We start from the raw sequence: 23236 nt of genomic DNA, 5'->3' as shown, positions 1-23236 counted from the left end.
ATTTTTCAGACACTAGAAATGACTACAGATTTTCCCAATGCGCCAGCGTTTCTCTGGCCTCTTCAACTGATAGTTGACTTAATTTGGCTGCATTAAAAAAAAAAAAAAAAAAAAGATTTCCCTGCTAAAGTAAAAAGACACAAAATAAGTGTTGACAGCACACTGGGGGAATTTGATTTTTAAGCAATTCTTTAAAGAATGACATTGAGAACTTACTTCAGAAAACTTTTAATCTATGTTCAGTTATTGCTCTGCTAGAGCACATTTTTCACTGCCCGGTGCTGTCGGTCAGCTCACATTATTCATTCCTTTATCAGCGAGTTGTTTGTACTATATATGGGACTTCCATTTAACCTTTGTTAAACTGCTGTTTGGTATTTTTAGTTTAGTTTTTCAGGATTTATATTCAGTTTTCTCACACGGATTGTAGTAGCTCTCTTCATTTTGACTATGATGGTGCAATACTGTGTAATCTCATTAATCCATTTTATCTGTTAAATCATTGCAGGGATCTTTCCCTCAGATGCTTCTTGGAAAACCTGAAAGATTATTTCTTAACTAAAAAAGTGTTGCAGTTTATAATCAGTGTGGCAAGCTAGGCATTGCATTTTACAGTAGCTACTTTGGCTGTAAGCATGAATGATGGGTCCATACAAAGTTTATTTCCCAACTTAGTTTCAATATTTAATATAGTTTCAACAACGAAAAAGTCCTAGTAATGCAGAGGACATAATAGAGAGCTATCATATCTTTTTCTCAAGTGGGACTAAAACTGAATCCTATTCCATGATTTCCCCGTTATGAGTAAATCCAACCCTATTTTAGTAATTTTGAAAGGTAACTGAGCAAAATCCTTCTTCAGAAGTAAGACTTTCTGGGACACATTGCCTCTTCAGGTCTTGAACCGTTTATTGACTGTGATTAAGCAGATGTTTATGGTTCAATCCCCTAAATCTGTGAAGGGGCAGATTTTTCTTTTTTTTCAGCAGCACTACAGTGACATATTGACATGTCATCTGTTTAGGTACAATGAATTGGCAACAGCCTAACAACTTCTTCTCTAAGAAGTATCTCATTTTATTAAATATATTTTAGGGGCTATACTCCGACTTTGAAATTATAGGAGTCATTTGGCCTTGATGGATGGATGGGTGGATGAGTGGATTTGTCTTTGAAGTGGATGTTTTATCAAGTGAAATATATAATAAATTAGTTATAAGATGTTCTTACAGAAAACTCTTATTTAATCTTTTGAAAAAAGAAAAAAAAATGCAGCAAACACACAAAAAAATGGTGAAAACTGTACAGTCAGCAGGGAGTTTTACTCTCCCTACACCTTTCTTTGTCCTTTAGAGTTCCTTATCACCTCTTTCCTCATCCTTTTATTTTCTTATTGATTTACAACCCACCCGAGACATTTGACTATCACAGTCTGACCACACTGCTGAATTATAGCAGGAGCATCAAGCGGCTGCACAAACCAGCAGAATTTCCTGGGTGGTGCTGCCTGTGTGCTGGACCCATTGATGTCACACACTGGCTTGGTGTCTTGGCACCAGGCCGAGACTAGACCAATGGAGCCGACACAACTTAGGGGAGAGAGAGCCAAAAGAATAACTGGAAACTGCATCAGCAAAGGCCCTTGAAAAAAAAAGAGAAAAGATTCAGAGAAAAACAATTGTATCCTGAAAGCTTAGGAACAAAAGCAGCAAAAGGTGAGTGATCTGGGTCAAAGTTCAAGAACAAAGTCACAAAACTAGGCTGAAAAACAATGAAGCTCATTAGAAAGGAGTATTTAAAGAAAACATCACCGAGGTGTCTCCGTATGAGGTGCAGTAGCTCTGCAGGAAATGCCATTCATTCATTTACTGCATGCAGATGTAACGTGACTGAAGTAAATCCTCAGAGGTCTTTCTTGGCAGATGCCGCGCTGCTGCACCACACAACTCTTTAGTTCAGACTCATGTTTAAATAACAACTGAGGTTTTCTTTCTTTTCAGTAACTCTTTAGGGCAATCTATCTGTCATCTTTGGCTATAATAAATATTCTGCACAGTATTCTATCAAAACATGATTACCTCTGACTCTCGGCCATGTTCACGCTGCATCCTATGCATTATCCATGTGTAGGTGTTGGCACATGGAAATATTTTAAGGTTTTATGCTCCAGTGCCCCAAAAGAAAGCTAATCTGTCAAAGTATGTTTTCAAACAATGTAAAATGTTTTGGTTAATTTACTTCTTTTTCATATTTTGTTACTTTACTGAAGTGTTTCATTTATATCTCATTTCCCTTCAAATTTGAGATTCCATATTAATATTTCTTGAATTGGCTTCATCTTTCAAAAAAAGAACATGTTGTCATGACATCATTTAAAGAAAGCAATGCACTTTTTTTCATAAAACAAATTTCTCTTTCTCATTGTTCTAACTGCTACTATACTAATCATATATTTTAAAATGATTCTAAAAAATATGTTTGACTTAATATCAACCACTGCATAGAATCATGTGCCTTTTTTATGCAACGCATCTACATTTCCAGTTTGAGCTATGTAATGGTTTCAGACCGTCTGAGGGGAAAACAGTGACGACAATCCGCTTTTATAAGTGACCAAGATGTTCATAAATTCAGGAGCAAACGCTGACATATGCACAGCCTTCTTTTTTTTTCCCCGCAGAGGAAACTGAAACCATTAATTAGATGCACTCATTACTCCAGTTCCACTATGCACAAAACACTGTTAGTGTATGTCTGTATGCATGCAGGATAACACCTCCTTCCGTCTGTTAACTCTCAGCTTGCAAACAGATGCAAAAAAAATGCATCTGTGTCTGGCTCACAGGCAATTTGACTTCAGTCTCCTTAGGCCTAATTTGCTCTGCAGGCGCCTAAAAATCTGTGTAACTCCAGCTTGGGGTCGTAACAATTGTCTTAGTTTCTGCTCTGGCGATGTCAGGCAGCGAGTAAATAAATTCAATAGAAGGGATTCATGCTGTGTCTTCAATGTGTTGATTGTCTGAACAACAGTCCTCGTCTTACAATAAACATATTTTCAAAAAGTGGAACTTTAGGTATTTAAATTTATCAAAGGCAGACAAAGGGAAACATTTCAATTTCTGAAAGTAACTTCTTTATTAAAAAAAAAAAAAAAAAAAAAACATCACTCTGACGAGATGCTTTCCAGGATTTTTTTTTAAACTTCCCCTTTTTCGTCAAGCTGAGATTTAATGTTGAACTGATTACAAATGAACAGAAAAGAATTAAAAACCCAAATCTTTCACTTCTCCTAAATCCAATTATCTTTTGGCTCTTAAAGAAGTAAAAGTAATTAGAACACGGATTTATTGGTGTTAAGTTGGATTGGAAATATATATCTCTAAACTCCAATTTATTATTCCGCCACCACTCAGCGCCATTTGCATCCATAAAACTCAGCAGTTCCAGCTTTACCCCACGCACATGTGGAGCATAGTAATTAAGGCTGATTCATAGAGTGACGGTAGTGGTGATTAGCAAATCACATCACCATTATGTTACAATGGATAAAATATAGCTGATGAGACATTACATTATGTGGTAAATTATGTTAAGGAGTTTTATATTCTGCACAATTCTGATGAGATTAGACATATATGGGAAGACTGGTTGAAATATATGAAATGATAGTGAAAACATAGAAGTTTTCACTATCATTCACAAACATAGAAGTTTTCACTATCATTTCACAAATGATGACTACAAATGCTTGCGTTTTGCCAATACTTTGGCTGCACATTACATAAATTATAAAAAATTACAGCTCATTGCACAACGAGGAAAATAATTACCTTTTCCCCCTTTGTACAGCACAGAGGTGTAATAACACAGCAAAGCTGCATTACCTCATTTTACGTCTGCATCAATACAAACGCAGACAGGAAAGAAAGCTTTCATGCCTCCACCAAGTATAAGCCCTTCTCAGATGACTGGCACTGCTTTTTCGGCGGAGAAGCATGTGGAATGGTGACATTTCAGAGCTCAGCTGCGAAAACCAGGAGGGATTGTCACGTCCCTCACTGATTTGTAGTCACAGAGAAAAGGAATCAAACTTTTACCGAATTAAACTACCGTTGGGGGATATTTTTAAACTTGGCGCAGCAAGCACAATATGTCCCCTCGATGCTGTCAACTTGATGTCTGGTAATTTAAGGGCAGATCGGGAGGTTTGCAAATAAGGGAGAGGTTTAAAAAAAAAAAAAAAGTCAAATTCTGATGCAGCAAAAAGAAAAAAAAATACACACACATATTTAAAGCTGAGCAGAATTAGAATTCTAATAACTTTAACAATAAGTATGTAATTGTGTGCTTTGATATTACAATTATAAAAACTCAAATGAACTGAAATGTGTCGCTGTCTATTTTTGTCTTGCCAGGATGCTTCATTCTTCAGTCTTCACATGAACATTTCAAAACCAGTGATCCTTATCATTTCATCCTCAAAAATGGCTTATGTTTACTACGACCCCTGTGAAGGCGTGAACATTTATGTGAGTAGCACCCCTGAGTTTTTCTATATGTACTTTCTATAAGTAGAGTCATGTTTGTATTTCTTTTGGAAATATTTCAGCATGTAATATCTGTTGATTTATTTGTGTTTCTCAAAAAATCTATTTTTACCAAAGCTTTTTACGACCACAGACTTTATTCTATTTGTGTTTTATGTCAAAACCCAGCAAAAATCAGTGTATATTCGAAGGTGGAGGTAAACTTTTACTAAAAAGTGTGATATGCAATTGTATCCTGTCCCCATGATATGTTGTGGGACCCCCTTTCACTTCAGTTACAGCCAAATGTCAATAGTCGTACGTCTTCACCAGCTTTGCACATCTACAGATCGAAATATTTTGCATTCTTTTTTGCAAAATAGTTTGACAAATCTGACTGGACAGAGCAAGTCTTCTTTAGACTATTCTAACACATGAATATACATAGGTCTTAACCATTATATGAACAAATTCAATAATGGTTTGTTGAATCATTATTCAAAAGTATTCACAAAAGTGTGAAAACTTTTGCTTTGGACTGTAGATCATGTGGGTCTTTTTTAGCAAATATTATGTTGTTGTTGAAACACTAATACTGCATGAATGTCTTTTATTTCATTACTGTGGGAGTTTTTTCCTGTGTTAAAGTCCAGTGCCAGCTGCTTTGCATACTGTAAAAATGACACAGCTGTGCAGTACTCTTTTGGAAGACTGAGACCACTTTGATTTTCTCAAAGGCTTGCTCTGTGAGAAGCAGTTTTTGTTTTAGTGCTTTTATTATCCACACTGTAAAACCAACAAGTAGCCAGTAACTAGTGGCGATGATGGAATTGACTGTAAAATTAATATACCAGTAAATGTAGTTTCAGACTTTTATACACTGATCACGTATTAAAAAAAAGTACATGAATTGAGCTGCCAAAATAATCAGATGTATGTGTAATGAATGAAATAACACTGCAAAACAAGTAAAGAGTTTTACTGGTGAATTCTAGTCTGATAATGACGGGAATGTTTAAACGTTAAACGATACTATAACTTTTAGTTCAGTTTATTTATATAGTGACAGCAAACTATACATGTTGTCTCAGGACACTGAAAAGGAAATTTCTTCAAATCATACAGAGAGATATGTTCCAAATCCATCCTAATTATCAAACAAGCCTGCCAAGTTCAGGTTATTATTTATTTAAACGGCTAGAAAAGTTTCCATTTCCAGAAACCCAGCAGATTTCATCGAGTCTCTGACTTACAGCATTCACTCCTCCTGGATGAGTATGTACCAATGTTGGACACTTGCTCACATTTGCTGCAATCCTTCATCCTAAGCATGCACGTAGTGAGAGTGGAAGGGAAAACAGCTTTTTAACAGGAAGCCTGAAGACTCCGCAAGACTCAGTAGACATATCTTATGATCTCTTCAATCTTTTAAAAACTAACATTAAGCCACATTTGCTTTCAGAATGGTATACTTTACTTTGAAGTTTCAGCAGTTTGTCCTCATTCGCTCTTTGTGTGTTTACAGAAGCTCTCGCAGTCTTGAAAATATTTCCTAGTATTGTGAACATTGTGCAGACATACTGAAGACATCATACATGTGTAAATTAAGTGGAATAACAGCTGTCCAATCAATGTGATGACACACTTGCAGGCGTGTCAACAATTACTGATATGCTGACAGCAGCATGGTACCACATCCTGTATCGTGTCCTGTCAGGAGCCTGGACAACATTCCCTGTGACGGCAGGATGTTGTTGTGAGATGAGCTCTATCACTGGGGGATAATAGCGCTTTGCAGCAGATTGCATTGTAAGAGAATAAACATCTGTTCAGCATCCGAGAAAGTACGTCAACAGCTTGACAGCATGTCTCAGTGTCACAGCTCCTCTTGGCCTCCCGAGGCTGCCGCTAACACTCAAGGTTGTTTAAAAAGCCAGTAGGATAGTGGCTTTTTGCGAAGACTTGTGAGCAGTCGTGTTTTCTGTAAATAACAGTTCAGTGGTTGTCAAAGTGAGTTATTCTCATTTCATTCTTTATGGGAAATATTATTGGACTCCTACACTTGTGTGTTATAAGTAAATCAGTTTTTATGTGGCCTGTCACGTGGAACCGAACATGTACAAAACATTACTCATGACTAATACGAAATAATTAAAAGATCAGTTGTTTCTGTCATTCCCATTAGACACCGGTACTGTTTTTGGCTATTGCTTTCAAAATCTCTGGTAGCATGTAGAATATTGCTGACACTAATGTGATTAAATTTCCATGACATTAGGCTCTTTACCTTTTCTTCATGTCTTCGTTTTGACAACTCCTCCATCTGCTTGTTTCTGTTGTAAATTCCTCTCCTGCTTTTTAATGTTTTCAGTTTCTTTCCACACTATTTTTGATCTTATCAATCAAATATTTATGTAGAAAGAGATATGACTCCCTCTGGCATACTCGACTTACAACATTTGCTCTGAATTTGGGACGCAAAGGCATGCACACAAATCCGCATCCGCAGGCCAGGATAAAGATTTCTAGAAATTTAGAAAATAGACAATTCATTGTAACATAAAGGATAATTCAGTGACATTACGAGTGTTTCATTAAACATCTTTTTAATTCTTGACAAATTTCCGCCTAAGAGACAGAAACATTTTTAGCCCTTTGAATCTGTTCTCCAAGCATCTGTGGAATAACAGACTGAGGAGGTTGTAGTTGTTGAGGTAGGATCTAATATGCATTATGCATTTCAAACCCTTGAACAAAAGAGAAGCAACTCAGAATTTTATTATTTAGTTGAAAGAGATTTTTTAATGCACTGAGATACTTGTAACACTGGGAAAGCATTGCTGCTCTCAGCATTCTGGAAGCATAAGTCCAACTTAGACACTACCCACACTACATTTCTGCTGCTGTTCACTAATCCATGAAACCTATCATGCAAACTTCTTTGCTTCCCATTCATCCAGACAAGGAAACAGCAGTGTCTAGTCAATGAGATGGATGTATATTTATACCTTGTATGGAGCCAGATTCCAGCCGACTATAGTGACGCACAAAGCTAAAAAAGGTCCCATTTCCTGGCCCCACTCAGGAAGCAAAGGAAAGACCTTGGCTCCAAAGAGGTTGTGCAACTCGGCTCGTGGACACTTAACCATAATAAACATTTCTTTTTCATAGCCCCGCTCAGAGAATAGAGGGAGAGTTTGGTGAAGGATAAGAAAAAGGAGTGGATGAGAATGACAAAGGAACATGATGAGGAGAAAGGCATTGATCCACCCCTGTGTTTTTGCAGTTAACGAAATGCTGTATTTGTTTTGTGTTTTACAGGTAAATAATTCCACAATTACACTGTATAGTCCACATCAGAACAATATCCACAAAGAAGAAATCCCCCATCAAAACGAGGAGCTGATCAAGTGGGCAGAGCAAAAATTTGAGGGTGTGACTTCGTTCACTACGGTTAAAAATCCCGAAAAAATCACACTAATTGAAGCACAAGGTAAGAAAAATGTTGTTTAACTTTGCTTGGGTTTACAAAGTACTTTTCTTGCCATTGCAGAGGCTTGTCAAGAAATTTGTCCAGTGCTTACACATGAATTGTATAATCATAGGACATATAAAAAACCCACAGCGCAGCATTAAAAACCAAATAAAGAAATGTTGCTGACAACTCACTACCAAAGATCCAGACTGGCACCAGAATTTGGGCATGTCACTCCGCAGGTAAAAAGGTAGAGTAGTCAGCATCTCGAGGGAAAATCACGAGACTGATTCTTAACCACCTCAACAATGTTTGTGAAAGTAACCTCGGGTTCCCTTGCGACCTTAGAGTTTGTCTCTTTCATGGACGACATGAATACTTGATTAAGAAGATCCTCAAAATTGTATAACGCCACATGTCGATCTATCAAGTGTGTTTGTCAGCAACAGTCCAATCAGTAATTGCAATTTGTTCTAAAGTGAAACGCCCCTTAACAGGATGAACTGAATCGCTTTACCTCCGACAAAGTGTCGGAGTTTATTATTACAAATGTGCTGTCGTCATAGAGATACTGTGGAAAATAATTGGTAAGAAAAGTTAAATGTTATCAGTGGGGAACATGCAGTAACTATGCGTTATGTAACCAGAGCATTTAGAGGGAGAAAAATAAGTTAGTTCATTTCCAAAACCCAAACGGAGTTTGGAAAAATGTAATAGACATGTCTGTGGCTGACCTCATAAACAGCTGAATACAACAGGGATCAATGGTATTACTACCACATGTTCACCTGTGTGAAGGTAACTGCAAGTAAATCTCCCATTTTTTGTCATCATTACATTATGTGTTTAATGATTAAATCAATCACTAATGCATCACGCTGGGTCCTAAACAATACATGTGTGTTGGCTACAAATCTATTTTTATTACAGTTGCTTTGTAAAGCAGTAACTTTTCAGACATACGGCACAAATATTCATATACAGCCTGACATACGTGATCAAATTTATGTAGCTACTGCTACATAACAGAAGACACAGACTATACAGATTACACTTTAATACTATGCCATGTTATTTAACAAAAAAAGAACAGCCAGCAGAGCAGAAAAAGAAACATCACATAGTAAAAGGGATATTGAAGATTAAAAAGACCCCCCACCCCCCAAAATTAATCGAATTATGAACACCTTACAAGGGTTTAAAGGAAATAAGACTAAGAATGTTTTTTTTTTCTTGTCCACACTGTAAAGTGCCTAATCAAATTTAGCAACCTTGTCTGAAACCTTTTACCTGAACAACACTCTCATTAAGACCTGCTACTAACCTCTGTAACACTTTTAAATAGATTTAGTAGATTTAGTTTACTGCTTTGTGGTAACCATCAACTTTCTCATTACTTTGCACATTCCCTATGTTTTAAACTTAACTTTCCAATAAAATGCTGTATTATTCAATGTTTAATAATGAGCTGTGATTTGTTTGTTTGTAGGAACTAAACCTAAAAACATGCCTACAGCTGGTCCTATGGATTGTGTACTTAACAATGAAGACATCTCAGAAAAGCACTTTATGAAGATTGACATGGTTCCAGATAAGATCACGTCTTGTACACTGAAATCCCAAAACCCAGACCATGAGGAGATTCATGTCATAAACATTCCAGATAGTTCTCCTGTTCGGTAACCTTTATATTTTTAAGAAACAGGATTTTATGATGCTCAATTTTTACCAAATATTTTTTCATAATCCTTTTTTTTCTCCACATGGCAGCAATGTATCCTTGCTCGTTAAAACTCAGGGCATTTCTTTCTTCCTGAGAGGTCCTCAGGGCACCACATGGACCTTCCTCAACACGGGCTTTGTGAAGCTTGGCGTAAGTTTCCATGTTATGTGTATTCCTTTAGAAAATGTCAGTATAATGGAATTTATTCTAAAACAAATTTCTGTCTGACTCAAAACAATCAAGTTGATTGTATTAGTGAACAATTTCTAGGATTTCTGAAGTTCCTTTTATTATTCGGCACTTGTCAAGTACTTGTTGTAATATATTATTAAGAATTGATTTTTATTGTCTTCTTTTCCTATAGTCTAACAACGACATCCAGATACAAGCTTTCCCAAACAAACTTACACTACCTAAATATAATGGTACAGGTGACAAAGCAGAGGTTGTACAGAAAATGGCTTTGGAATATTTTAAAGTCAGTTATTTCACCAGCTACAGTGAAATAACACTGGATTCATCAACCATTTCTCTAGTGATTGAAAAACAACACAGTTTACCAGGTATGACTTTTGGTTTTCTTTCTTATCAGAGAAAAATAAGCTGTAAAGAAATACAGAAAATAGATGCACAGAGCTGGGAAGCCAGTGTTGCACTATTGACAGACATTGTAAATGTTGCTTTTGTTTTATTTTTAGAGCAATTTCCTTCAGTCAGAGAAGAAATGGCAAAAAGCATGATTCCCAAAACAACTGATGCCCCAAATCAGATGCTTCTGAACATCCATCTGTACACCTCCCCAGATTATAGCTTTCCCTTAGACCCTCTAACCAGATTGCAGACTAACAAGAGAATCTACGCACTGGTAAGGATTTTTGTTTACGATTTTTCTGACGACCCAAATCACAGTATTTTACAAGCCACATTTTCCCACTCATGTCATGTATTATTTTTCTATTTTAATAACAGTTGTGTTTTACAAACACACTCACAAATTAATTGAAATTGCAGAGATCATCAGTGTGATAAACTTAGCACCAACCTTGATATTTTAGCAAACAGTCCAGTTATGACAGTGAATGAAAAGCAGCAAACATGACCCTGTTAAAAAAAAGTCTCTAATTTACAGTTAAATACTGGCAGCTGTGGAGGTAAAATCCGTATTTATGCACTAAAATTCTGTGGTTGCCAGAATTTTAACTTATGTTTGTGATAAAACAGCTGCTGGTATTTTACTGTACATTAGAGATATATATATTTTTTTACAGTGTAACCATCTCCTGAATATCATTCCTAAAATGTCACGACAGGTTGCTACTTTGTAATCACTGAGCAATTGACCATATAAAATTTGACCAATCATGTATCATTGTGAAAAAATATTGATATCCTATTTTTTTATGTAATTTACATATTTTATCTGTTTTTGGTTCTTTTAAGTCTTTTATGTTTCAGATCATTGAACAAAATGTTAGTATCAACAAAAAAAAATGCAGTTTTCAAATATTGATGCACAATGCGAAAAAGCCATTGCCACCATTATCAAATAATTTATTAACGGTAAATAAACTCATATTTTTAGTTTAACTACACTTCTTGTCCAAGCTGGATTATTGTTAGATATGCATAATCAAGAAATAACAAATGAGAAACAGTCATCAACTCATTTTAACATCTATCAACGTGGAAGGGGTTTCAATGCCTTTACCCAGGGCATTACTAGGACTTTCTCACAAAACAGAATCAATAACTAAACTCTCAGCAATAGCGTATAGCGAAAACTCTGTACACTATTGTTGTGGCTACATTGTATAAGTGAAATAAAGCTTCGCTCTGCTTAGACAGGGTCACTCCATCTGCTTAATATGCCAGGCTTATTTTAGTTTCACCTGGGTTTAGTCTGCGCCTGCTAGCAGCCACATCGTCATTCTTGTGGACTATTTTTGTTGAACAATGTGATGTTATGATTAATTTACGTCTACTTTACTCTTCCTCTGCCGATCAGTAGCACATTCTTCCTCCCCGTAGCTCCAAGTTTAGTGCTTTCACCTTCTCTGTGCTGAATCAAAGTAATCTGTCACATTTTTATGCAAAGGAAAGACCATTGTAACGATGGAAAAAGTAATTTGTTAGCTTACTCATTACTAAAAAAACTACTGTCATTAGTAACGCCATTTGTTTTAATGCCACTTTTTCCCATCGCTGCAAATGGAAAACATGGAACAGAAGTAAATATAATCAGGAGGGTAAGGATACCAAAATTACTTTAAGAGTACTTAGACGACTCATCCAGGAGATCACAAAATGACATTTCTAAAGTGCTGCAGATTGCTAAAAGCAACTCTTGCTTACATTTTATTGAAAGTTGTGTTGCTTCCCTGCAGTTTATTTAATATCTTCTTTGTTCCTTATAGATATCAACATACACTATAGGTGACATGAAAATGGCCCTCAAGGTGATTGGCTGCAGCATAAGGCCAAAGGCCTCCTCCTCTGCAGAGAAAGAGCTCCCGATCATCTTAGAGTCCTGCACTGTAGACCCCTGTCACAACAGTGCTCGGCTCAGCTTCTCCTTAGATCAGATGCCAGAGGGGACATCCAGCACATGGGTTCTACGATGCTCTGTCAAGCTATGTTCCTCTGACCAGTCATATCAGACTGAGGTGGGTATTTCACAACGGCTTTTCGGCAAAACAATATATATTTTCAGGTGTTTTAAATGAAAGCAGAGGCACAAAACATTCTGCATATTATGCATGAATATCTCAATTTCAGCTTAGAGGTATTTACATCTAAAGTGTCTTGAATAATCTTTTTTAGGGTCTGAGAAATTATTGAAAATATTACCATAATCATAAATGATTATTTTTTCATACGTTGAGGGAAATATTTCACAAGCTTTGCCTGAAGCCTGGTACCTGTGGAAATCCTGGGTGGATTCTCCTTTTATTTGCTTTGCCCTTATTTTTTGTTCACTCCTTCAGTATTCTGCTTTGTCTTTGTGGGTATTTTTGGTTTTCAACTTTGCAAGTGAAAAGCAGCGTTATAGTTATTGATGTGCTCAATGCAAAATGTTGTACTTAGTTGTTATATTATTATCCCTAGTCTGTCTATGGTGATTGTCCAAGTAGTATACAATACTGTCTAGTCACATTTGCTGAAAAAGTTTTTCAGCTCATTTCCTGAAAAAGGGAATTTGTTTTTATTATTTATTTATTTATTTATTTTTTATATTACCCACAGATCTGTGAGGATAAAGTGAGGACAGCAGAGGAGAATCTGGAGGTTGAGCAGTCATGCCAACCACAGGGTGAGAGAAGTTTATTACTATTATTATTATTATTATTATTGCTGTTATTTATTTATTTTTTATTACCTTGATTTTCATAAATTATCTGAAAAATGTTTCATAGTTGTTTGTTTCATAGTAACAAACTTTTCAAACTCCTACACAAATAATAATAACATTTAATTTGCCTTTCATGTCCCCTGGACTAAACTGCTAGTCAGTCAGTCAGTTAGTAATTGAGTAATACTATGTGCTGAAGTTTTTTCCTTTAATTGCTTGTAGCACACACACAATGCTGCCTGGGTGATTGTCATAGCAGCGAACACAGGATATTCAATGAAGCCAGTGAGCGGCTGTAGGGCAGGGCCTCGTCCTTTAGGAAGGTCTGCAGGCTGACCTTGTGGCCACCATCACACGTAACAGCCCTCTGGGGAAACAGTGGCAGGCGGGGGGGTGGGCTAAACTCCTTTGTGCTTCCAAAAAGTCTGACTATTCTGATGTCCAGACACATTGGTGAGCTTTGAGCCACTGAAAGACTGATGAACATTTTTATCTCAAAGAAGGATGTGTTTCTCTCAAAATGAGAGAAGCAAAATCTGTGACTGAAAATATTAAGGAAATTAATGCCATGCTATTTAGCCTAAATTTGTAGCAGTTCAGTAATATAGCACTCTCTGTTTTATCAGCAATATGGCTCATTGCAAATAACCTTCCAGATGCTGTAGTCAATCTTTTTTTTTGTTAGTTCTTCTGTTTCATTATAATTCATAAAGTTTTTCTTGGAAAAGCAAATCTGCAAATCAGTTTTCTAAATTAATTTGTTGGTTCACTTGTTCCTTTAGTCATTAGCTCTCTTCACACATTTTACGCACCTTGTTAAATTTAAAAAAAAGATATCCTAACAGAAGCTCTCAGAATTGTGTGGGCATGTACTTTCACACAAGCCCATATTTCAGAATGAACTTAGTAACTACACTGTCTTTTAAATACAAACCACGTGTGCCACCATTCTCTTCACACTTATCCGAGTTTGGCTGCAGAATTCAGATGGAATCGTTTAATTTGTTTACTACATGTCACTGAAGGTGTCAAAATTGTGAAGAAACAAAAAAAACAACTTTTTCTTCAAACTATGCAAGTCTGACAAACCTTTTCATGAAGTTCAGTTTATTATGACAGCGATAGAATAATTACTATAAATAAGCATAACTAGCAGGCGACATTGTTTTCCAAGTCTTTATCAAGCGGCAGTGACTGCTCCATTCAGTAATCCTTCCTGTTTGCTAGTGTTCATACCAGGGGCAGGGAGTCATGGCGCAGGCCTGATGTCCCTTCATACTTCCCCACCTGCACTGCAGCTTCTGTTTCCTGCAACTGTTTATTCAGCTTTGCTGTCAAAGGCTCACTTATACAAACTAACACTGCCAGTGATTGGAGAAAACAAGTCTCTGAGGAAGGCCGTCTCAAGATGCTGTGATGTTTCTTCCCAATTCAGAGACAAGGAATGTTCCTTTGTAATTTAAAATCAACAAACGAGGTTGGAATGCAGTCGGTATTTAAGGCCACCAGATGTCACTGTTTCAGTGCCCTGGGAGTAATTTAAGGTTGACTATCAGTGTTTTTGTTTGAATAGAAGTAGCTTTATGCTTTGCGATTAATACACAAATGTTAAATAAACAACATAGTGTGTATATTTTAGATGCGTCAGAGTGCTTTTATTTTTACCTGAAGATTTTCTGCTAATAGAAACAAGTGATTCCATTATCTCACTCCATCATACTTTCCTCAGCGCTTCAGTTTAAATTCACCCATTGTTTATGTTTCAACAAAAACAACTTTTTCTGTCCCATGTGTACACTTTAAGTCAGATTAAACAACAGATGAGTTGAGTTATGAATCCTATTACAAAACTTAACTTAGCTTGTTTCAGCAGGAAACAGGAGGCTGCAGAGGCAGGTGAGAGAAACTCATGTGCAGGTGATGATTAGTTTCTTAGAAATGTTCTGGTTGCTTTGGAGAAGATCTTTACAGGTAGCAAGCCAAGTAGAGAGGAAAAAAGCATCTGTTTGCACACTGTCTCTATTGTTATACAATTCAGAACAAGCATTGTGTCTCTCCTTTGGTGGAGATTTCTGACAGCTTACATGGTGCTATTGCAAATTAGAATTTTAAAATCGATTCCTCTCAGTCAGACACGCAAACATGTGAAACACTAAACCTCTCTTAGTGTTAAAATTGATGAAAAGAACTAGACAGTAATACAAAAGGTTTCAGGAACATCCAAGATCTTTTTTTTTTTAATACACAAAAATGAAAGCCCTTAACTCATTATTCATTTATAGAGGTGATAGGGTTGAAAAATATTTGATGGAAAGGCAAAATTGATGTTCCTCTCAAGAAAATATAGTCAGGGTTTTATCATAATAAAACAGCTATAAAGTGAGAATGGCTTTCCAGTGTAAAGCCTACATTCAGATGCCTGAGCAATTTTCAGTAACTATATGCTATGCTTTCCTAGTTTTTCCCAGTGTACAGCTTGCACCTAAAAAATAACTACTCTGCAAAGATATCACTTTATAGATTTTCATATATATATATGTTTTCCATTTTGTTGGAGAGCCTTTGTCTTTGCACTATAAGTCAATCTTTTTAGAAGTGGTATTGGGGCATACCTATTTCCAATAATGAACTGACCTTAAATTGAACACAGACAAACTAGGTTTATACTTGCTAACATGCCGCTACTAACGTCTAGTTATAACCTCATTGAAATACAATTATTTTTTAAATCCATTTTAAAATTTGAACTGCAATGGCCACCATTGCTTCATATGTGCAATAAAATTTAGGGGGGCGATGACATAAAAATGCCAACTGAGCTATATTTAACTATGTTAAATAAACTGTCCAGCAGTCGTTACCAATTTTGCTGGCCAGTTGTTTCCAAATATAAAAAGATACAAAAACCTACAACCAAATCAGGTTGTAGGTTTGAAATTTGGTTGTAATTTCAAACAAAAAGGGAAGAACTGAAAGATTTCGCATTACACTCTGAGTGATCCATTTCATACTACAAGGCATGATATAATTGTAAACTAAACCTCCCATATTGTGTAGCTTTACATTTAGTACAACACAATTTGATCATATTCAATTGCTGTTCTTTAATTAAAGGTTTATTGCACTGTTTTTTTGTTTTTTGCTTTGTGAACTTTCAGATCAGCCATGCATTGATTTTGGCCTGTTAGGTGTTCTTGGAATTGCTTTTGGAGGGTTCCTGATTGGAGTGTTACTTATTGGAGCATTGTGGTTTATCAAGATTAAAACAGGTAAATGCATGTTCTGTTTTATATCCTTTGCTAATTATAAACTGTGTAAAAACGATTACATAAACCTGGATCACTTTTATTCAATATATTCTCACCAGCTCAGATAACAATGTTTCCCGCATTTAACACCTACATTTTAACATCCACAAATGGTCTAATACTGCATAATTATGCCAAAAAAATGATTACTCAAATAGTTTCCATTCAAAAAAGGGTAAAGAAAAACATGTGCATGCTTTTATTTGCAGCATTTTTGATTCTTGTAATGATCTTTACCATTATCTGAAAACAAAAGCATCAACTAGCTGCTGCTTTTATAAAATGCTTCTGCTTCCTATAAAGAATAAAGATTGATTACTTTTATCTTCCCATAGGTATTTATTTGTTGTAATATTTGTAAAATTTTTATCCTTAGCCATGAGGGTAGAGGTTCACAGCTGTTCTCCATATTTCTTTTCTTTGGATATTGTGTTTCAATTTGTCAAATGACCCAACCGAATAAGCCTAGACTTAACGTGGTCTCATTGAATTCAACTCAGGGTACCCAGCTGGACTTGACATGAGGTCAACTGCTGCCAGTTTTCCTGGTAAGAAGTATAGCTGTTCTTCATGATTTTCTTTTTTTCATTATTGTGATCAGGTTCTAATCAGCATCTGCCTTCTTTTTTAGGATGTCCCTGTTCAAGATCAAAGCGACAACCTGTTTCGTCCAACACATCACCCTCCGAGAATAGCAGCGCGAATGCTAGCATCGGAAGCACTCAAAGCACACCCACTAGCAGCATGGCATAAGATCATTATAGGTTATACTAGCAGGCCACCATCCCTTCTGTGTCATCTTGATGGGTTTCAAGCTTTTTGTTGCATCAATCCTTAAAAAAGCATTTCTTTATACCCTGCTCTGTTTAAATTGTTGTTTTAAAAGCACAATTGATGGTATTTGACATACCATGTCTAAAGTGGGTTTGATCTGGGAGACTGTAGTTAGATGTGGAGAAAGGATGAATGATGAGTAAACAAAGTTTTAATATTAGTTTTTAATGCTTTCCTTTGTAGCCTCTCTGTAAATTCAAATTCCTCAGCCAGGATGTTACAGAGGCCAAAAAGGGAAAAAAAAAAAAAAAAAAATTGGCTCCCAGCAACAGGAAAAACAAACCATATCCCCCCAAGAGCTAACAGGAAATTCACAACATTCTTTCCAATGAATTGTGCTTGTGTGATGGGAGCACAATAATAGTTATCCAGGAGACAAACCGGTCCAAAGACAAGCTTTGAAAAGCAGATGAAAAGATGTTTTGCGAACATTTAAGAAACAAAAATATGACGGGTTTTGTGCTAGGTCAGTCCAGAGAAATTCATCAACAGCATCAAGGGATCTGACGTTCTGTGTATTGGCATTTCCAAATAGACAGAGGAATACTTCCTTGTATGATGTTAGACTAATTTGCAGTCCATGGACCATGGTTTTATTGCTACCTCTTATTGAGTAGAAATCTGGAGCTAAGGTAAAACTTAAAACTAGGTTTCTGTAGTGAAGTTATTGTTTTTTTTTTTTCCTTTTTAATTTACTGTCATTTCTTGCTACCATATTAAAACCCTAAAGTGGCCCTATGGGCCATTTGTAGCTCACAAAATAAACTTATGATGCCATTGTCTTGTTATCCAGTGGATAAATAAGTGTCATCATATTGTTTTTCCATAGCACTCATTTCAGATTAGATTTTAACTACATTTAGTAATAAATCAGCAAAACTAAATGATGAAAGAAGACACTTAATGTAGACTAACATGGATTTTTTACTTACATGAGCTGAGAATGCATCACTATTTTATTGTGGAGTACCATTTTCCAATATGTATTCCTGTATTCAGAGCTGAGTAGTGTTTGTAGAGATTCACCAAGTTACTACATTTCGATTTCCAGGCATCACACTGTTGCATCTTACTGTTTAACACTCATCCAGCTCTTTCTTCCAGGTGGAGTACCCCCTTCCCCCCCAATAGTGTTGAGGTTAAATTTCAGTAGTTTTCATTTGCACAATACCCATTGTCACCAGTAACACTGGTTCTTCACCAGTACTTACCAACCTACTGTGCACGTTTTAGGTCTGTGGAACAGACCTTCGTATGATGAAAACAAGTCTTGTGTTATGATTTTCATTACACTGTTAACCTTATAGATTTCTTTTTGTTGTACAGATTTAAAAACCAAGATTTGATCATTATTATACCCTCTTTCCTTGTATTGATTTTCCTTTTTTCAGAATATAGCTATTCTCAATTGTCCTTTCTGTTTTGTAGGCATTATTGAGTTGAAAAGATTTTCGTTGGACTAAACAGGACGTTTATGAATCATGCCTCATTCAGTGTGCAAAGCACACTGAATGAAGCATGATTTTGTTTTTGCTTTGCAAAGTGAAACAACCTTGATAACAGCTATACCTTAACCTGCCATTCATTTAGACTTATTTTGCCTCTCTATCAAAAGGCTGTTCAACTCTTTGAAAGACTCAGTATTCACATTTACAAATGTCATTTAGTTTCAAAGGTCGTCCTTGTTGTAATAGTTATTGCACAATAATACATAAGAGCAGAATGATATTGTATGTTATAAAAACTAATATTCACACATTCATGGTGAATGGGTGAATGACTAAATGTAGTGGGAGGAGCTTTGGGGTCCTCTGGACTTGATAAAGCGCTATACAAGACATTTACAATTAATTTATAATCACAAAAATTTGCTTCTCTAAATTTGATTGACATATAAATATATACATATATTTTTCATATAAATGGTTGAATGTATCTTTTAATCTCTTATTTAAGTCAGCTCTGAATACAGACCATTCAGACTCTATAGCATGATTAATATTAGCATTTCTACGTCCCTCCGTATGTGCATTGACATATTTTATTAGTTCTTTTAACTGCTCTAACGGCATTTGAAAATGTAAAAAAAAATACATATATATATATATTTTCACCTGTTTCTAATCTAAATAGGTATATTTTCAATATTAGTTTGTGGTCAAAATGAACAACTCATGTCCAAACAGCATAATATTGGCTCTATAAAAATATCCTGTTTTATTTATTCTTGTTCAGCTTCATTCTCAGGCCTGTTCCAAACCAGTTTTGGGATATGTGTAGCATACTTCTCTCCTTTATACACATGTGCATTTTTTTCTTTTGAGACAGAAACAAAGAGGGCCAGTACAAATTGCCACTTGAGAATTTGTGCAATATGGTGAGAGGTTAACTTGCATGTATTACAATTTTTTTGTTTTTGTATGTGTTATATGATAGTCTTTCTTTGAATCATTCCATAACCTAGTGTGTTTCTTGAGACAATTCAAACAGGGCACAAGACGCATCTCTTTGTATTTCAAAACATTTGACTTTTTATTCCAGTGATTTGAGACAATGCATGTCACATCACATACTGGTCACATTGCAGTTTCACCCTGCTTGACCTTTGTCCTCTAAGTCCTCTGTGAACCAAAAACATAACAAATCTGTGGACTGACATGTTGACATTGTATTGTGTTCATGGTATTATCTTCAGACCGTGTAGTGGGGTTGTCAGTTCTGAAGACAGGATGTCTCACCACTTAATACATTCCAGATGAATATTCAGCACACTGTTATCAATATATGGTTCCTCCCTTATTTGCAGAACTGACATACGTTTTGATATGATAGGATAGGGAATGTGCAAACTGCCTGGGTTAAATCAACCCTTGTATCTGTCACAACAGTGAAAATAGACAGAATGTCAATTCATCCACTTGTTAACCCTGCAGTGTTATCTTTGTGCTCATGTGGGCAACTTTTTACTGTTTTAAGTGGTTTAATTTGTTGAGAATGAAGTTTGGTAATTAATTTTTTATGTTGTTGTTCTTCCCAGAGACTCTGTTTCTAAAATCATCCTAATAAAGCAAATTTGAGAGATATTTCAGTTTTTTTATTTATCCTTTAATATAGTGTGTAACCATGAGAGTTATGCACATGTGTGAATCAGCAAACTTGGCAAGACCATATTGGAGATTGATAGAGCAGCAAAGCCAAATACATAATAGAGCAAGCTCTAAAACATTCCTACCATCAATAAAAACACAGACATTAAATGATACAACACATCCAAGCTATAATTTCCCAAGAGGTTCAAGAAATATTATTCAATAATCACTACAACAGCACATGTATTTATTTCCTTGTGTCTGATACAACTGCAATGGGATTTACAAAGGCCTGTTCTGACAGTGAGGTTCCTACGTAGACAGTTTCAGTCCTATATATAATCTCCATTAGCATCAATATATGACTTTTATTTAAGAACTACTGTACAGGGCAATTCTCTTAGTTTTCAAGAATGAAGTATTGACATCGTTAGAGGTAGCCTGGTAAAAACCAGCCCCTTGCATTACGCTTTGCTTTTTTGTTTTGAACAGGAAGTCTGGGATTTTGGCTATTGATGAATGATTGCTTCCTGTTGTCATGGACAGTGAGTTTGTGGATAGACCAAATTGCAGACAGGAATTGGGAGTATAGATCATGTTGAATTTTCTTTAATAATAAAACAGACAACTTACAAAACCAGGAACACTGAAGCAAGTCAGGATAAAACAACAATGGGGAACTAGGAAACCAGGAAGAAGCAAAGAAGTAATGGAAATAAACAGGAGAAACCAGCAAGAAATGACTGAGAGTGAGTAATATATATACTGAGGAGCTTGATTAGGGAACAAGAGAGAGATGGCTGATTAGAAACAGCTTGCTGGTGTGTGGGGAGAGAAAGAAAGATAAAGAATGGCACAGTATACACAACATTGGAACTAAGTTAGAGTAAATTCTAAAAAGAAATGCTTCTCACAAATGTCCAGGCTCTCCACTCAATGAATTCTGTGTTGCGAATTTACAATATTTTTATGTAATTATTGCAAGTGGACAAAGTAGTTTGTTTATGGCTAGACAATATTTTAAAATTGAATGAGGGAGCCAGCCATTTTACTTTACAAGAAAATGCTGTGACTTAAATGTGAGTTTTGGTTTACCACAAATTTAATACACAGAGTGCTGTGGAGTGTAAGATTAAAATACAGTTATGTCTTACATAAAGCTAGACATTATAATTAGAAACTTTAAAAAAAAAAAACAAAGCTAATTATTACATCAGTGTTTGTTTGGAATAGAGCAATGACACGCACCCAAGAAATGTTTGTAGAAGGTCTCATTCTCCAAAATAGGACCATGGAGCCACTCAGCAGAGAAAAGCAGACGTTGTTTGTGTTTGTGCCTGGGTGTATGCTGAACGGTTCGCATCTCAGTGTCTGTTCTGAATCTGAATCTGTTCTTGTCTGCAAAAAGTATGCTTTGTGAAGAGTGTTATTTGGGCTATGCGTACAGGATCCAACAATAGCCTGGGGGCAAAACCTGCCATCACAGCTCTTTTCTTGTAAAATCAAGGTGTGGAGTTGGGGGGGTAATGGTCTCATGAAGTATTTGTGTTTGTATGTAAATAAGGAAACACATGTCAGTGTTATACTAGGCTCCAGGTTCAATGAATATATTTCCTAAAGAAAAATATCTTTCCAAGGAGTTTTTTCCCCCCGTTGCTGTAGATCACAGCTTGTCTGCTTCTTTGTCGATGAAGGATGAAGAAGGATTTTTGTGTTTAGCCAATTAAGCAATATAAAAACTATATGCCACATTAAGTTACAATAACTTGGAAAAAATAATATGGTATGTGAGGGAATTAGAGCCAACTCTTCATTTTTTTGTGAAGCTTATTTTAAACAAGTGCTATAAAAAAAAATTACACTTCTTCTGAAGATATTTTATAATTTGGTCATGAAATATATGGCTAATTTTATTTTTAAAATGTTACAATTAATCTAGCATTTTTATTCAATTCTCTGTTTTCCATATAACATTTTTAAAGAAAAGTTTTTTTCTTTCTTTCTTTGTTTTTTTGTCAAACAGCTGTATTCAGCGGAATTAAAATTTTAAAGCTATCTGTATATGTACAGAAGCATGGCAATGCCCCTTCTCTCTCATTACATTGAGAAAGGAGTTCTGGAGGCTACCACCAGAGGGTGCATTTCTTTTATCTGGTTTTCTGCAACAAGAGGGATTGTGTTACTCATAAACAGAACAAGACAATGAGATTTTCCTGATATATTATTAAAAGAGCAATACTGCAATAAAGTGTTAAAAAATGAAAGCCATGTGGGTAAAAATTTGTTGTTCCAACATTGACAGCTACTTGATTATAACTATCCTATATGTGTGTTTAATTCGGTTTTTAAAATCAGATTAACAAATCTGTAAGCCCAGTTTGATATAAAGCTGATAAAGCCTCAGGGGCATGTCGAATTCAGGAAACTACATGTGAAGCTACCCACAGTAAGCACTCTCTCACTCAGACTTTCACGCCCCGAGGTGCTGTGCTGCACACAAGGTTGTTTACACTCTTCAAGGCTGTGCACAGGCTTTGCCCCTGTCCTCATCCTTCACCCCCCACACAGACATTCACTTTCTCGCAAGTATCAACATACTTACCCACACCTCACTGACTATCCACAGCCTGGTCCTTGGTAATCCTCTAACTTATAGGCAGTGCAGTGTGCCCCAAGCAAATCCCATTCCTTGAAAATGCAGTCGCCTCTCAAGATGATGTTTGGCTAAAACACATCAGAGGCAAAACAGCACAATGTTTTTTGTTTTTTTTCATTTGTTTCCTTCATGTTGACCTCCTTGCTTTGCATTCTTCTTTTCTGTAATCAAATAACTGTTCAGTGTGCCAATTCAAGACAACATATTTGTACAAGAAAAGCAAATATTATTCATATCCTTGGCAGATCAATGTTTAAAGAAATATTTTAATTTGAC

General features: G+C 35.9%; 1 protein-coding gene across 3 annotated transcripts in view; it reads left to right on the top strand.

Annotated features, from left to right (window-relative positions):
• Positions 1-20298, top strand: part of eng (endoglin) — a 40126-nt gene extending 19828 nt beyond the window's left edge. For 2 of the 3 annotated variants that reach the window (XM_032570770.1, XM_032570771.1), the window contains exons 4-14: positions 4416-4529; positions 7848-8019; positions 9491-9680; positions 9772-9874; positions 10089-10287; positions 10423-10589; positions 12139-12387; positions 12968-13034; positions 16232-16342; positions 16882-16929; positions 17013-20298. In XM_032570770.1, coding sequence (XP_032426661.1) covers positions 4416-4529; positions 7848-8019; positions 9491-9680; positions 9772-9874; positions 10089-10287; positions 10423-10589; positions 12139-12387; positions 12968-13034; positions 16232-16342; positions 16882-16929; positions 17013-17134 — 1542 coding nt within the window. In that variant the 3' untranslated portion in view covers positions 17135-20298. The remainder of the gene's footprint in view (positions 1-4415; positions 4530-7847; positions 8020-9490; positions 9681-9771; positions 9875-10088; positions 10288-10422; positions 10590-12138; positions 12388-12967; positions 13035-16231; positions 16343-16881; positions 16930-17012) is intronic. The other variant, XM_032570772.1, reaches the window with a different exon arrangement.
• The last annotated feature ends 2938 nt before the right edge of the window (positions 20299-23236 follow it).

Source organism: Xiphophorus hellerii, chromosome 8 (assembly GCF_003331165.1).
Source record: "Xiphophorus hellerii strain 12219 chromosome 8, Xiphophorus_hellerii-4.1, whole genome shotgun sequence".
NCBI classification, from domain to species: Eukaryota; Metazoa; Chordata; class Actinopteri; order Cyprinodontiformes; family Poeciliidae; genus Xiphophorus; species Xiphophorus hellerii.
This window is presented reverse-complemented; position numbering and strand designations above follow the sequence as displayed.